The sequence below is a fragment of the Haliotis rubra genome, unplaced genomic scaffold (assembly GCF_003918875.1).
Source record: "Haliotis rubra isolate DU_JTF1 unplaced genomic scaffold, ASM391887v1 Scf57, whole genome shotgun sequence".
In the NCBI taxonomy this organism is placed as follows: domain Eukaryota; kingdom Metazoa; phylum Mollusca; class Gastropoda; order Lepetellida; family Haliotidae; genus Haliotis; species Haliotis rubra.
The window spans coordinates 1816145-1830553 of NW_025767268.1; the positions used below are offsets into that span (position 1 = coordinate 1816145).

The 14409-nt window shown below is 38.6% G+C and overlaps 1 protein-coding gene across 4 annotated transcripts in view; it reads left to right on the plus strand.

Annotated features, from left to right (window-relative positions):
* Positions 1 to 14409, plus strand: part of LOC124254264 (TOX high mobility group box family member 3-like) — a 145437-nt gene that overhangs the window by 88450 nt on the left and 42578 nt on the right. For 3 of the 4 annotated variants that reach the window (XM_046688178.1, XM_046688179.1, XM_046688176.1), the window contains one exon: positions 7219 to 7317. In XM_046688178.1, coding sequence (XP_046544134.1) covers positions 7249 to 7317 — 69 coding nt within the window. In that variant the 5' untranslated portion in view covers positions 7219 to 7248. The remainder of the gene's footprint in view (positions 1 to 7218; positions 7318 to 14409) is intronic. The other variant, XM_046688177.1, reaches the window with a different exon arrangement.

Genomic DNA, 14409 nt, shown 5'->3' on the forward strand with positions numbered 1-14409 from the left:
TTGACCTTTTTCATTTAAAAAATTCCCATATCACATATTAGGAGAAGTTATGTTGGTGTTAATATTCAGTGTGAATGCTAGATCTAGTAATGCTAGATCTAATGATGCAGTCTTAACATTATTGAGGGTGCCAAATTTAATCCAGGGTTCCTCCATTGATCCAGTCACAGTATGTATCCCTACAAGTTTGAAACTTCATTTTCTCACAGATTAAACACCTTTACATTTGTAACCCTCTCAAAATAAATATTGTATGTCTTTTGAGTCATTGAAATCAAATCTTCAGCAACCCATGCTTGTTGTAAGAGGCGACTAAACAGAATAGGGTGGTCAAGCTCGCTTAACTGGTTGATGTCTGTCATAGTATCCCATTTGCATATGCTGATGCTCGTAATGTCAGTCACTGGATTGTCTGGTCCATACTTGATTATTTAGAGTTCTGTAATAATATGGAGTGCGACATTAAAACCAAAGGTAGTCTTACAGAGAACATATTAACAATATCAAATAAATATTTATATATTGAGCTTATGCCTGATATTTTCATTATACTGTTTCCTCATCTGCAAATATTAAAATATCAATTGATGTAATTGTATACATATGGTCCCTTTTTCATGCCTTTAATCTTCAATTTATTTCCTTGTAATGTTTCTCCCAAGTGGCTCCCTCTGAGAACATATAATCAAATCAAGCTAAAAGTAGATGTTTTTATCTGAAGGGAAGACGAAAATCATTTCAGACCCAAAACATCTTTATAAGCAAATACTGATAATTCTCATATGACTTTTACCAGGTTTGTGTTTTCAATATGGCAAAAGACGGAGAGTGTTCCAGTAATGGAATGTAATAGTTGGGCCAATCCTTAAACCAATCACCAGCACAGTCCATATCGTGTAAATACATGCTGAACTTGGGAGAAAGCCTTCAAGTATTATTTGGATCCATTAAATCAAAGAATGATGTCCATTTCCAAATTGCCTTTTTGAACTCGTGCCGGAAGCTTGTTGCAAGAATGAAATCAATAGCTGTATCAAATGGTTTGTTATCATATTTCTGCGATCTCAGGGACTGGTTAATTACGCAAATTGTAGTATTGTTACTGTAGCTTATGTTGCTGCTGCCAAATTAAAAATAACATATTGATTATGATGAAGAACCTGTGATGATGGTCGCACTAAGGTTGCTAGGTTACAAGGGCTAATTGGGTTGTGCCGGGATTAGGGATCTTTGAGATGGATCTACTTGGGGTATCATTCTGAGCCTGTAACAACAACCCTAGACATAAGGGTCTGGATTTCCTTGTGTGGGGAAACACTGTGGTTTGAAGGCATTGTGTTGTGTTTTAGTGTGATTGACTTTATGGGTTGACGTATGCAATTTGATAACCCATATTAAGTGCCATGATTGCTATATATTGCTCCAGTCAGCTCTTCTTTCATCCTGTGTCTTCATCGAGCAGATCATTTTATCACATAGAGATAGGGGTTGCAATTCTACTTTGGGAGACATTAAAATATAATGGTTGAGATGTCAGGTTTCTGTGTATTGTCCTTCTGGAACAATTTGCTTCTATTGGATTTCAGTTGGAAAATTAGAAACAGATCAATTACATTTCTGTGTAAAATGACGTAAATATTTGTTGTTACTTTAGAATTTGTATGTGTAATACTTTTTTGCTGTAGAACATTAATCTCCAAAAGGGGATTCTAGATATTGTGCTGAGCAGGTTTCAAGGGTAGGATATGTCCCCAGTATTTGTTTGTATGTTGAAATTTATGTACCCTAAGTTTGTTATAGTACAACCATTTCTCTAATAGAAGAGGACATGGGGTAGCCAGTGGTTAAAGTGTTCGCTTGTCACCCCAAAGACCCGTTTTCGATTTCCGACATGGGTACAATGTGTGAAGCCCATTTCTGGTGTCGCCCACCGTGATTCTGCTGGAGTAAAACTAAACTCACTCACTCTGTACCAGGACCGTGTTGATAAACACAACAGTAGAGGTGGTGGAAACTTTCTTATTAATGCGACATACTTTGTGGAAACACTTAGAGAATATCGTGGCATTCGTTGCATGTGTGAAAACTCACGTGAAGAATTGCAATGTGACTAGGATTTTCATTGTGCACACTGTATTTTTCGCACACTCAGCAGTTTTCCTGCCATAGGACAATCTCTAGACCAGACAATCCAGTGATTGACATCAAGAGCGTTGATCTACACATCTGGGATATGATGACACGCATCATCCAAGTCAGAGAGTCTGACCACCCGATCATGTCAGTCACCACTTTCACTGTTGCGAGATGTGGCTACATTGGATGGAATGGTTCAACTGCTGATCGATGATCATGCTGTCAGTCACCGGTTTGTCTGGTTCTCATTGGACAGTTAACAGGCAGGTGGGATGTAAAGGATCAAAACCAACTCCGGGTTTTGTTTGAAAAAGTAAGCCTGCGGCAAAGGGAAATTGGGGTGCCATGTTCACTGCCATGTTCACCTGCATTCACGCCTTTATTCAAACTTACAGATGTCTGCTTGTAAGATTTTGTGCCTTGTGGGCAACTCGAACTGTTGTGTATTGGATGCTGTTTTACAACATATTACAATTCAAGATTTTTCCTGTCATACATAGTCAAATTGTGAAATATACAGGGGTGAGAATTTTCCACAGATCCGTGGAATTCTGGGAATTTCATAAGGCCAAGGTCATTCTTGTGAATCGTCTAAATCTCCAGCTCATTTTCTTCATTTTACTCATACCCATTCTCATACCTGAATATAGGGCCAATGTGCACCAAAAAGATAGTGAATACATTTCGCTTGCACGTAGTGTTGTAGAATTTGTTTTTTTCGCATCACTTGGGGCTTCCCCCACCATTAAGATGACAGAGGGTCTAATGGAATGGCTACTGTTCACAGTGGCGCTAAGCCTACTCACTCACTAACTCCTGTTTAAAGATTATTTTGACGGACTGTTGGACTTTATCTGATATTGGCATTAATACTGTACTTAAAAACTGAAGTATCAGTTGTATTAGGCCTGACCAGATTAATGTATAATATCAGCTGCCACTGATAACCAGGATCCGTGCATGCTTACGTTGCCATTGAAGTGGTCAGCTTACTTCCTACAGCAGGGAGGGAATGCCTTCAGATGAGGTCAAACAATCTGGGTCTCACATTTCATTGGAGATGTTGCATTCATTTGTCAAGTAATTGGTTTAGTTTTGACTTAATGATGTCTCTGTTCGTTTCCTATCATATTCTGGAATTGTGTTATTTCCTTAACCTGATTCCCTGCCTGTCTGCCATGATTGTGTGATTAATATGGAGGCGTGATGTCACATAGCACCTGCTGCTCATGGTGATGGGGTTTACAGGGGACGTGTTTGTTGTATGCCATGGTCTGTGATATTCCAGTGTATAACCATAATATGGTTCACTGGATTGTTGACCTGTGAAGATCTGGGTTAGAATTGATCTTCAGTAACCCATGCTTGTTGTAAGAGGCGACTATCTGGTTCGGGTGGTCAGGCTCGCTGACTTGGTTGACACATGTCATCGGTTCCCTATTGTGTAGATTGATGCTCATGCTGTTGATCACTGGATTGTCTTGTCCAAACTCAATTATTTACAGACCACCGCCATATAGCTGGAATATTGCTGAGTGCTGGGTAAAACTAAACTCACTCACTCATTTACTGGATTGTTCGCATGTTGTTGTTTTACAGGAATATTAGACAACAAACACAGTCTTTTTATGTAATTTGTGTGAGTAGCCAGTGCTACTGTTAGAGCTGGACAAGCATACCGTTTTTGCAAACACCTGGTGTCACTGAATAATCCATTTATATAACAGGGTTAAAATGCTTCACTGTGGCATGGTATCTCAATGAACTAGCACTATAAAACCAGCTTAAGTCTGGGCTAGTACAAGCATCCGCACATACACATACACACGCATGCACGTCGTCATATGAGCGAAATATTCTCAAGCACGATGTTATACCCAATTTCACCTCACCTCACAGGGTCAAAGGTACCCCCATCAAAAATGTTTAGGGGCCCTTGCTGGTCCTGTAAAGTATTGAAATGGTGTAGTGTTCAGATAACCAACTATACACAAGGAACTTAATTAAGCACCCCTTTATTTTTGCAATGATAGATTTTCAACACATACATAAAACTTCTGTGGTGACCACGATGGAGTTTTCCTGAACCATATGATCCTTTGACTCATAAAAAGCAGCAAAATGATTGGAATCCATATTGATTTTATGATGACAATTGCTCATTTTCAAAACACTGATTTTCATACAAAACGATGTCTGTACCAGTATGGCCCTGGAATGTTTATTGTTGAATTTATTGGTGAATGTGAACATTCAAAATGTCATTTTGCCTTACACGACTGAAGGTCAGTACCGAGAGTAACCTCTATGTGACTGTATGACAGCCAGCACTCTCCTCCTCATACCCCCTGTCAGACTCCTGATCCTCTGAAGGGGCAGTTTATGCCATTCCTTGTGTGGAACAGTTTCCATTTGGGTCACGTTCTGTACAGGAGGATCTCTTGTTGCACATGACGACCAATCATGTCCCAGATATGCCCCAAAAGGTTAAAATCGGGCCGGGGCAGTGGGGTAGCCTAGTTGTTAAAGCGTTGGCTCGTTAGCCAAAGACCCGGGTTCGAATCCCCACATGGGTACAATGAGTGAAGCCCTTTCTGGTGTCCCCGCCGTGATATTGCTGGAATATTGCTAAAAGCGGCGTGAAACCAAACTCAGTCAGAAAAATCAGGGCTCATTCAATCGTGAGATATGTCCTGGGGTGCTTAACTAAGTTCTTTGTGTCTACTTTTCATGTGCTGTAGGTATGCCCTCTGTATATTTGTGCATCCCTCCAGACATGGTATTTTGGGTTTGCTGCATCAATTCTCTACATTTGTGTGTCTGAAATAAGTTTTATCACTATTTTGCCATTTATTCTGAATGGAATTTCTTTTCTTCAGGGAATTCAGACTAATCATTATCTGGTGTTGGTTTGGAATTAAGTCTGCTGGTAGCAACAGTCTGGTCCTTGCCCCAAACCACTGGTCGATACGATGCACATCATCCTTGATACGATTCATGACAAAATAGCTGACCCACAACATCTGACCTTGTTTTATCAGCTCTTACAACAAACAATTATTAGCAAGCTCTTCTATTCGACATTGGTCATGGCTCTGTTCTGTCTAACCTCGGTGGTTAGGTTGTGACACACCAGAATTACTTCTATGCTCTGTAGTAATCAAACTCTGGAAAATAATTTTGATTGGTCTATTTTCTATCAAAACAAAGGGGAAAATATAATTAGCATTTTTTTCATATGTTTTTGTGTCAATAATATCAATAGGGTAATATGGCTTGAATGTAACGGGTAGTTATATTCTAATTTATCTTCTGCTTTTCGGCCTTGGATATTTCGATGCATGGATAGTTTGATTAATCTTTACGCTCTAGTCATTGTGAAATATGTGAGGTTAATACTTCATGATGCTGACGTTGACTTCCTTGATCCTCTTCATTGATGAAGTAGTGAATTTTGAGCATGCATTGAGAGCACAGATTTCAAAATTAACTCTGGTTGGGTGCCACTTCTGTACATATTTTACATTCCTGAAATGCAGTCTATGGCATTTGTTTGCCATAGGTCTGAAATGCCATAGTTGGCTTTCTCAGGATTCAGTTTTGTTGAAAGAATGATCGTGGGTTCAAATCTTGGCTTTTCTCTGTTTAAGCTTCTAGACTTGTTAGCATCATACCTTTGCTTGTTGGTACTGAGACATGTGGGTGATGTGGTAGACTAGTGGTGAAAGTGTTTGTTTGCCCCCTCAAAATCATGTCGAAGACCCAGGTTTGATTCCCCACAAGGATATCATGTGTGAAGCCCATTTCTGGTGTCCTCCGCCATGATGTTGATGGAATATTGCTAAAAGCGTCATAAACCATACCCACTCACTCATGCATTAATAAATATTCAAATAGTCCCAATCCTGAGTGTCAAAGTGAGGTACACAATGGTACACAGAATTTCTTTTGTATTTGTAGCAACCAAACTTTACCAAGTCCCATCATGGGATTCGAACAACATACCTTCTGATCTGAGGCTACCGCCTCCGTGGTGTAGTGGTTAGAGCGTCCGCCCGGAGAGCGGAAGGTCGCGGGTTCGATCCCCGACCGCGTCATACCAAAAGACGTTAAAATATGGTACTTGTTGGTCCCTACCTGGCCCTCAGCATTAATTGGTACAACAAGGACTGGTCGGCTCGGAGTCAGTATAATGTGTCTGAGTGGGGTATTCATGCTTCACTGTGGCATGGTATCTCAGTGGGCTAGCACTATAAAACCAGCTCTGTCTGGGCTAGTACAAGCAGCCGCACATACACATACACACGCATGAACGTCGTCATATGAGCGAAATAGTCTCAAGCACGACGTTAAACCCAGTTTCACCTCACCTGATCTGAGGCCAGACGTATTGACCTCAGGATAGCCTCAAGTTAACATATGGAAGTAACAATGTTAACTATGGGCTGACTCAGTGCTCTGCAACACTTTTAAATGACAAAACTCTTTTTCACAATAAGAAATCTCAAAAAGGATCCCCTTCTTATTCCAACTGTTTCATAAGCATGATGAAAAATATGTCGATATTGAAAATATATTCAGTATGCAGTTCCACTGAATTACTGCCCTCAACTTCACAGAGTAGTTCCTCCAAATAACAGGAATAGTAGACACAGCTCCTCTTAGTTCATTAAAGAAGCAGTTATTAATAAAAATTGTCTATTTTGTCATTTGTCAGCTTATAAGAAATGCTTTTGAAACATTCAGTTATAGCTATCCCTCTTTGTTGGATATAGCTGCAGATATCTGTCATATTGATACGTGACTTAAAGCAAGATATGCTTGTTCATTTTGTTTGATAAGTGTTTAGATGTGTAAGATGTAACAAGTTGAAATAGTTATTCCTATGTAAAGAACAGGTCTTAGAAGTCTTGAATGTGGCCTGGATATTCATTGCATTGTGCAAGTCATTGTACCGACCTCATGTTCCTTCATGGAATGGTTAACATGATATCAAGGTTAATGGATTGTTTCAATTGATACAATGATTACTTAGTTATGTTTACATTCATTACTAGTGACAGTATGTCTTGTGTCTTCCAGAGCTACAATACCAACCCCCTTGCCTTCACAATGGCAATGTCAAATGATCCAGCTCAAGGTCAACAAGGGGGAGACAACTTTAACACCAAAAGTGTAAGCGTAAGTATATTTGAACTGAAGTTTGTATGTTATATGTTATGAAATTCTGTGGAAAGACAAGTTTGGGTTATTAACTTGCCGTTGTTTGATTCAGCAATGAAGTTTGAATGTTTCAAGGCCATATGTATTCTGAGTCTTGATTTGGTAATTAATAGGTTTTGTTGGAAATGGCATCATGAAACTTCTGGATCATAAAACTTCTGTTTAAAACTTTATTTAAAAATTTATCTCAATTAAAAATATAGTCTTGTTTGAATCACCTGGTTCACAATAGTTTTAACTCTGACATTTTCCTCTCCAGCCTTGGATGGTATTATATTACCACTCTTTTTCAGATCTGATCAGTGTTGAAATGATTTTCAAACATATGTTTCTTGGATTTATATTGCATGCATTTCATTGATTATTTTCAGATAAATGAAAAATCTGAATTTCAGAAGTAAACGTTTTTATTCATTTTCTAATTTTACTTGAAACATTTGCGCACCAACACACACACACACACACTGATTAATGTTCTGATTCAGGATTCTTTTTCAAAAACTAATATTTATGAAGAAAAATTGGGAGAAACCAGCCTGATATACTTGGTATAGTGTTAGCTCTCTACATTTCACTGAGAAATTAGAACAATTACACTTCGAAAGCTGTGCTCACTGTAACTGGTCTACCTAAATATGCAGCAAGGTATTCATTATATTACAGATCTGGTTAGGGACATTCAGTTGAGTGTCAAAAGAAACATAATCCCTGTCTTTTATTCAAATTGATCATATTATGCCTTTGTCCTAGATAGGTGTTCTACAAAAACATTGCTGTAAAACCAAAAACACTTGTACAGTGTACAGACATCAGTGTCCTCACAAGACTAAAACGCTTGTGTGAAGAATTCTTATACCTAAGGAATATTCAATCTTGGAACCCTCCTCATTTTGACATCAAACAGACCATGTGCTCTCTCTCTCTCTCTTGCTCTCTCTCTCTTTTGCACTCTGTCTCTCTCTCTCTCTCTTTCTTTCTCTTTCTCTGTCTCTCTCGCTCTTTCTCTCTCGCTCTCTCTCTCTATCGCTCTCTCTCACTCTTGCTCTCTTCACTCTCTCTTGCTCTCTCTCTCGCTCTTTTGCTCTCCTCTCTCTCTCTCTTCTTTCTCTCTCTCTCTAGCTCTTTCTCTCTCTCTCTCTCTAGCTCTCTATAGCTCTCTAGCTCTCTATTTCAGGAACACATAGACTGATTTAGAATGTAACAGACAACATACATGGAAAGGGATGTGAATTAACTTTACTGAAATATGATCCACCCATCCCCCTGTCAGCTGTTTTAAGCGTCCAACCACACCTGTCTCAACTCGTAAACTAATCCACATTCTCAAGCAGCTTTATGATGTACTCCCTATCAGTGCCCTATATAATTTAGATTTCACTGAGATATGCAAAATTTTATTATTGAAATAATGAAATTACTTTAATATCAAAGTAAGCATTTATTTTATTATTATTTGAGTTTCATATTACCGATACAGATGTTGTACTTATGAAACAGTACAGCATCAATGTAAAGTCCAGTTAGTGTATGGTATTCTGCAGTTTTTGTGGAATTTGTTTGACAAGCCTGAAGGAACTAAACTTAAAGACTAAATAACTAACAAGGAAACTTGAAAAGTTAAGATATTATGTGTTAACTGCAAAATAGATAGAACCAAACTATTGTATTTACCTTAACAAGGCCAAACTATTATATGTACCTTATCAAGGCTAAACTATATTTACCTTATCAAGGCCAAACTATTAATTTACCTTAACAAGGCCAAACTATTATATTTACCTTATCAAGGTCAAACTATTATATTTACCTTAACAAGGCCAAACTATTATAATTACCTTAACAAGGCCAAACTATTATAATTACCTTAACAAGGCCAAACTACTATATTTACCTTAACAAGGCCAAACTATTATAATTACCTTAAAAAGGCCAAAGTACTATATTTACCTTAACAAGGCCAAACTATTATAATTACCTTAACAAGGCCAAACTACTATATTTACCTTAACAAGGCCAAACTATTATAATTACCTTAACAAGGCCAAACTATTATAATTACCTTAACAAGGCCAAACTACTATATTCACCTTAACAAGGCCAAACTATACTGAGTCAAAAAAGAAACTTCACATTCTTTCTTCAGGGCACTATAAAAGAACAAGAGATGGTAAGATGGTTAAATTGTTATTATTACATTGCTGAGATCTGTGTGATGTACTCGATACACTGACAGTGCCATAATCAGTTCCATTAGGCTACACCGCCGTTCCAAAACATGGGTACACAGAATGTCAAGTCACAAGAATAAAAATGCGAAATTTCTCAGTTCAATATCCTGTATGGCCGCCCCGCGCATTCACCACTGCCAAACACCGTCTCCTCGTCGACTGCCTGATGCTTGTGAACACGTGGTTGGGGATTCTGCGCCATTGCTATTGCAAGGCAGTGCCAAGTTCCTGCAAATTCTAAGGTTGGTTCCTAAGACCACGAAGCCTTCTCCCAAGTTCATCCCAAACGTGCTCTATTGGATTAAGGTCAGGGGACCTCGATGGCCAGTCCATGACGTTGATTCCAGCGCTTTGAAGGAAATTTCGTGTCAACATCGCGGTATGCGGCCGAGCATTATCATGCTGGAACTGTAGACCTGGGCCATGAGCCGCCATGAAAGGAACGAGTTCAGGGTGAGCACCTGGTCGCGTAAGCAGCAGCTGTGAGGCTTCCACGGATGACCAGAAGTCGGGAACGGTTGTTCCCACAGAAAGCACCCTACACCATGCAACTTCCGCCCCCGAATCTGTCGACTTCCTGTACACAACATTGGGCATACCGCTCACGACGCCGCTCTAGACTCTATGCCTACCGTCCGCGCGAATCTGAGGGTAAACCTGGATTCATCGCTAAAGATCTACTCGATTCCAGTCTCTCTGGGTCCATCGGAGGTGACGCTTGGGCCCACAGCAGACTTTGACGTTGATGAAACGGCGCGCCAATATTGGCCCACGATATGGACGCCGAGAATGGAGATTGGCAGCCCGCAACCGATTTCGAATGGTGTGTGAGGACAGTCGACCTCTAAACATCTCAGCCCTGGTTCGTAGTAGCCGGCAGAAATCTGTCACGAGGGTGACGAGGACGATTTGACTTGTCTCTTCTGCTCGTGACGTCACACGGGACTAACCCGACCTTGGGCGATCAGAAGTGGTGCCAGTTTGTTGTAGAGGACCTCGCAAGTCATACACAGTATGACGGCTGCATCCCATTGCTCTTGCGATGTCAATAACTGATCTTCCCGCTTGCAACATGCCAACGGCACGTTCACGTTGCACATTTGACAATCGTGGCATTTCAAGTACCGTTAGAACTGTGGTTTAAAAGTGTTTTTTCAATTCTTGAGGCCAATGCAAACACGTGCATATGAAGAAAACTTCGATGCGAAGATCACGTGATCGACTGCACATGCAAAACCTGATTTGGCACTAACGTCATTTGCACGAGGAATGGATGGGTTTGAGTGGGTTTTGCTAACGTTTTTCTAGAGTCGAAAGATAGGGATCCCATTTCGGATACATAGATGTATCATCAGAGAAAAATTATTCATTATTTTTCAAATTACATTTTGTGAAGTTTCTTTTTTGACTCAGTATATTATAATTACCTTAACAAGGCCAAGCTACTATATTTACCTTAACAAGGCCAAACTATTAATTTACCTTAACAAGGCCAAACTACTATATTTACCTTATCAAGGCCAAACTATTAATTTACCTTAACAAGGCCAAACTATTATATTTACCTTAACAAGGCCAAACTATTAATTTACCTTAACAAGGCCAAACGATTATATTTACCTTATCAAGGCCAAACTATTATATTTACCTTATCAAGGCCAAACTATGATATTTACCTTTTCATTTTCTTAACTGTACTAAGCGATGCCATGAGTGTAAAAGGTATAAACCTGTGAAGATCCAGGTAATATTCCATATGATAATTGTGGCATCAATAATATCCTACATAAACGTTTGTGATGAAATAGTTGTCATTTACTCACACAATAAACAAACTTAGGTTTTTATAAATTATGTTCAAGATGCTGTTTTGTTAGTCATCCATCTATAAATGTGTTACCACTCATATGATGTGAAACATGTTGATTTCTTTCAGACGTTTTTGCTCAAAATTATCTAAAGCGTCCTAGTCAGTCAGAACACTGTTCTGCAACGTTGTGTAAGGCTGCAACATATTGATAACCATAGTTATTTTTGCCTGCCCTTTTTGATCAAGAAACCACTTTTAGGTAATTTTGTGTTTTCATTTTTTATGTTAGCTATAAAGTTACCGCCTTGTCAGAATAAACCCACACAGTCAAAAAAGGCAACCTACATTCTGCAAACACTTCATGTTTATTCATAGGCAGTGTTAAGTCCGAACTGGATCTTAGATTTAAGATGCATTCATGTGCCAGAAAAAAAATATGTGTCCATAGAAATATTCAAATCATCTACTTGGCTGGAACTGTGATAACTTTGTTGAGGAGGAATATTTATTTTTATGTGCCACACATGTCCACAAGTAGTGTCACAACTGTTTTGAAACATAATCCTGTTGACCACATTTAGTCCTGTTCAGGGAAAGGTCTCTGTTTCAATGTAGCGATTCTAGATTAAAGAGCATGGCCGGAGACATACCATATCTCGGACAACAGAGCAATTGCGTTATTTGCTTCAAAATGTCAAAATTGTGAAAACAGGTGTTGGTGAATAATAAAAACCTAAGCTCATAAATACAGCTAATTGTTCACACACTTGGCAATTTACATAAAATTGATATCTGTGAACTGCTTCATTCCACCCTTTGTTGTGGAGCTGTATTCATTCTCTGGGCTGAGGGAGATTTATGAGAATAGTTCCCAGAGATAGTTGTGTGGAGTTTAGTTTTCTCTTGTTTGAATATGAGGAATATACGAATATGAATGTACTTAATCACACCCTTTGTTATGCCATTAACATTACTGTTAGAATTCTCCATGATTGCTTTTACTGCAGAATCATCAATATTCGGAGATAATTTACTATGGTTAATATGCCATGAACTGATAATTTTTCTTTCAGTATGTCATACTTTGTATCATAGTTTATCATGTACATAAAAACAAATTCAATGTGGAATTAGATTATTCACCAGCTGTGCGTAGATGTAATGAATATTTTTATAGTGTGCTATAAGTACTTTTCACACGCATGGCCTGACACTAAAGTGATAAACTGTCACACAATGGAAGGTTATAATTATTAGATACTGTGTACTGTGATGTGCTTTGTGAAAAATGAAAAGTGTCAATTTTGACTTTTTTGTTTGGTGCAAAATCTTGCAGAAATTCTGCTCAGTGAGAATGATCTTGAACCATTCTGGCACTACTACTGCACTATTGTGGCACAGTCAGTGTGCGAAATAGTTCCTAAATTTTTATAGCCAGTTGCTCTCGCTTGGCCTGAAAGTTACTAGCCCACACAATAATTCACAAGCCCAAAATTTGAATGTAGACATGGGTTTCATCTTTAAGCTGCTAATATGAAGAACATTTTTATCAGGCCAATCTTGCATGATTTAATAGTATGTTATAACTTAACAAGTCGGAGAGAGTGATATGTTTACAAAATGACTCCATGAAAATTCACTAGCCAGTTGGGCCAGTGACTGTGGCGATTTACTGTCCTGACTGGATTTTTACTAGCCACGGGCTAGCGGGCTAGTGGCTATTTTGCACACTGGGCACAGTTAATGTCCTGTTTTTATGCTATTTGTTGCACTGTTACTGCATACACAGACCTTTTGAGTGAGTGTGGTGTGAAACCACTTGAAGCCGTATTCCAGCTATATCTCGCAGTTGGGGACATCAAAAATCATCTCAACACATTGTACTTCGGTCTTCCTCTGGATCAGCAAGCACTTTAACCCGTCGGCTTGCCGACAACACTATATCTGGATTTCCTTTAGCACTAAATTATCACTAATATAACACTACTGTTCAATTCTTACATCATTATTGTAGCACTAAAAGCACTATTGTTGCAGAACTATTGTAGTTCAAAAATACCATACAGTGCAACAGTAGTTCTATCATTCAACTATTTCATCAAGTGATATTAGAGGTTATTGTTATTTCATTGCAGACAGAGGAGACTATCAAAGATTTAACGAACTCTTTCAATTTGGGAATCAAACCCAAGACCACTCTATGCTCAGCAATTAAGGACTGGGCTGTCTCTTCTCCGCATTCAGTGATTTCTGTCATGCAATCAGGCCATTTGCCTTGAGCATGCACAAGTGTGTGGATACAGGCCCATTATTATTAGTATTATTATTTGTGAAACATGACTGTGACCATCACTTGACGCCATTAATGTTTCACACTAATCACCCTGGTTACTGCTGTTCAAGTGTGTTTGCACTGCGTCCTGAAAATAACAGTAGAGTGGAGACTTCTATCAGACTGACCTCTATATAAACCTTCTCAAATCTACACATGACACTTTTCACCACCAGAGCGAATTTGTATCATAACAATCAGAGTCATCTCAGATGTGAAAAATATTTAAAAATTGCCCAGTATTGGTAAAGAAAAAGAAATCTTATAATTGGGTAATATATTTTTTCCACATAATTAGACAAAAGACTGCTAGCCAATTGTTTGTTTCCTAAATTCTTATTATTGGTTATTATTTGCTAAACCATAACACAACACTAATTCCTGATAGAAAATAAAATATCATCAATATTCATTCTTCACAAACCGATATGATGTAATCTAAAATTGATATTTACTCCAAATTGCCGAAAATTTAAATTATTAATTATGAAGCCGATGTCAGTATAGATGAAGGGTTTCCTGAAAACAGGTGGCAGCCGGGGGAATGGCCACTCCATTGCTCCTGCATGTCGGTGCCCATTCAACCTGCCATTTCTTTTCTCGAAAATCGTTAGTTGTTGATAAAGAGAACTGATGAAAGATTTGAATATCAAGTCCTCGATTGTAATTTGTTCTAATGG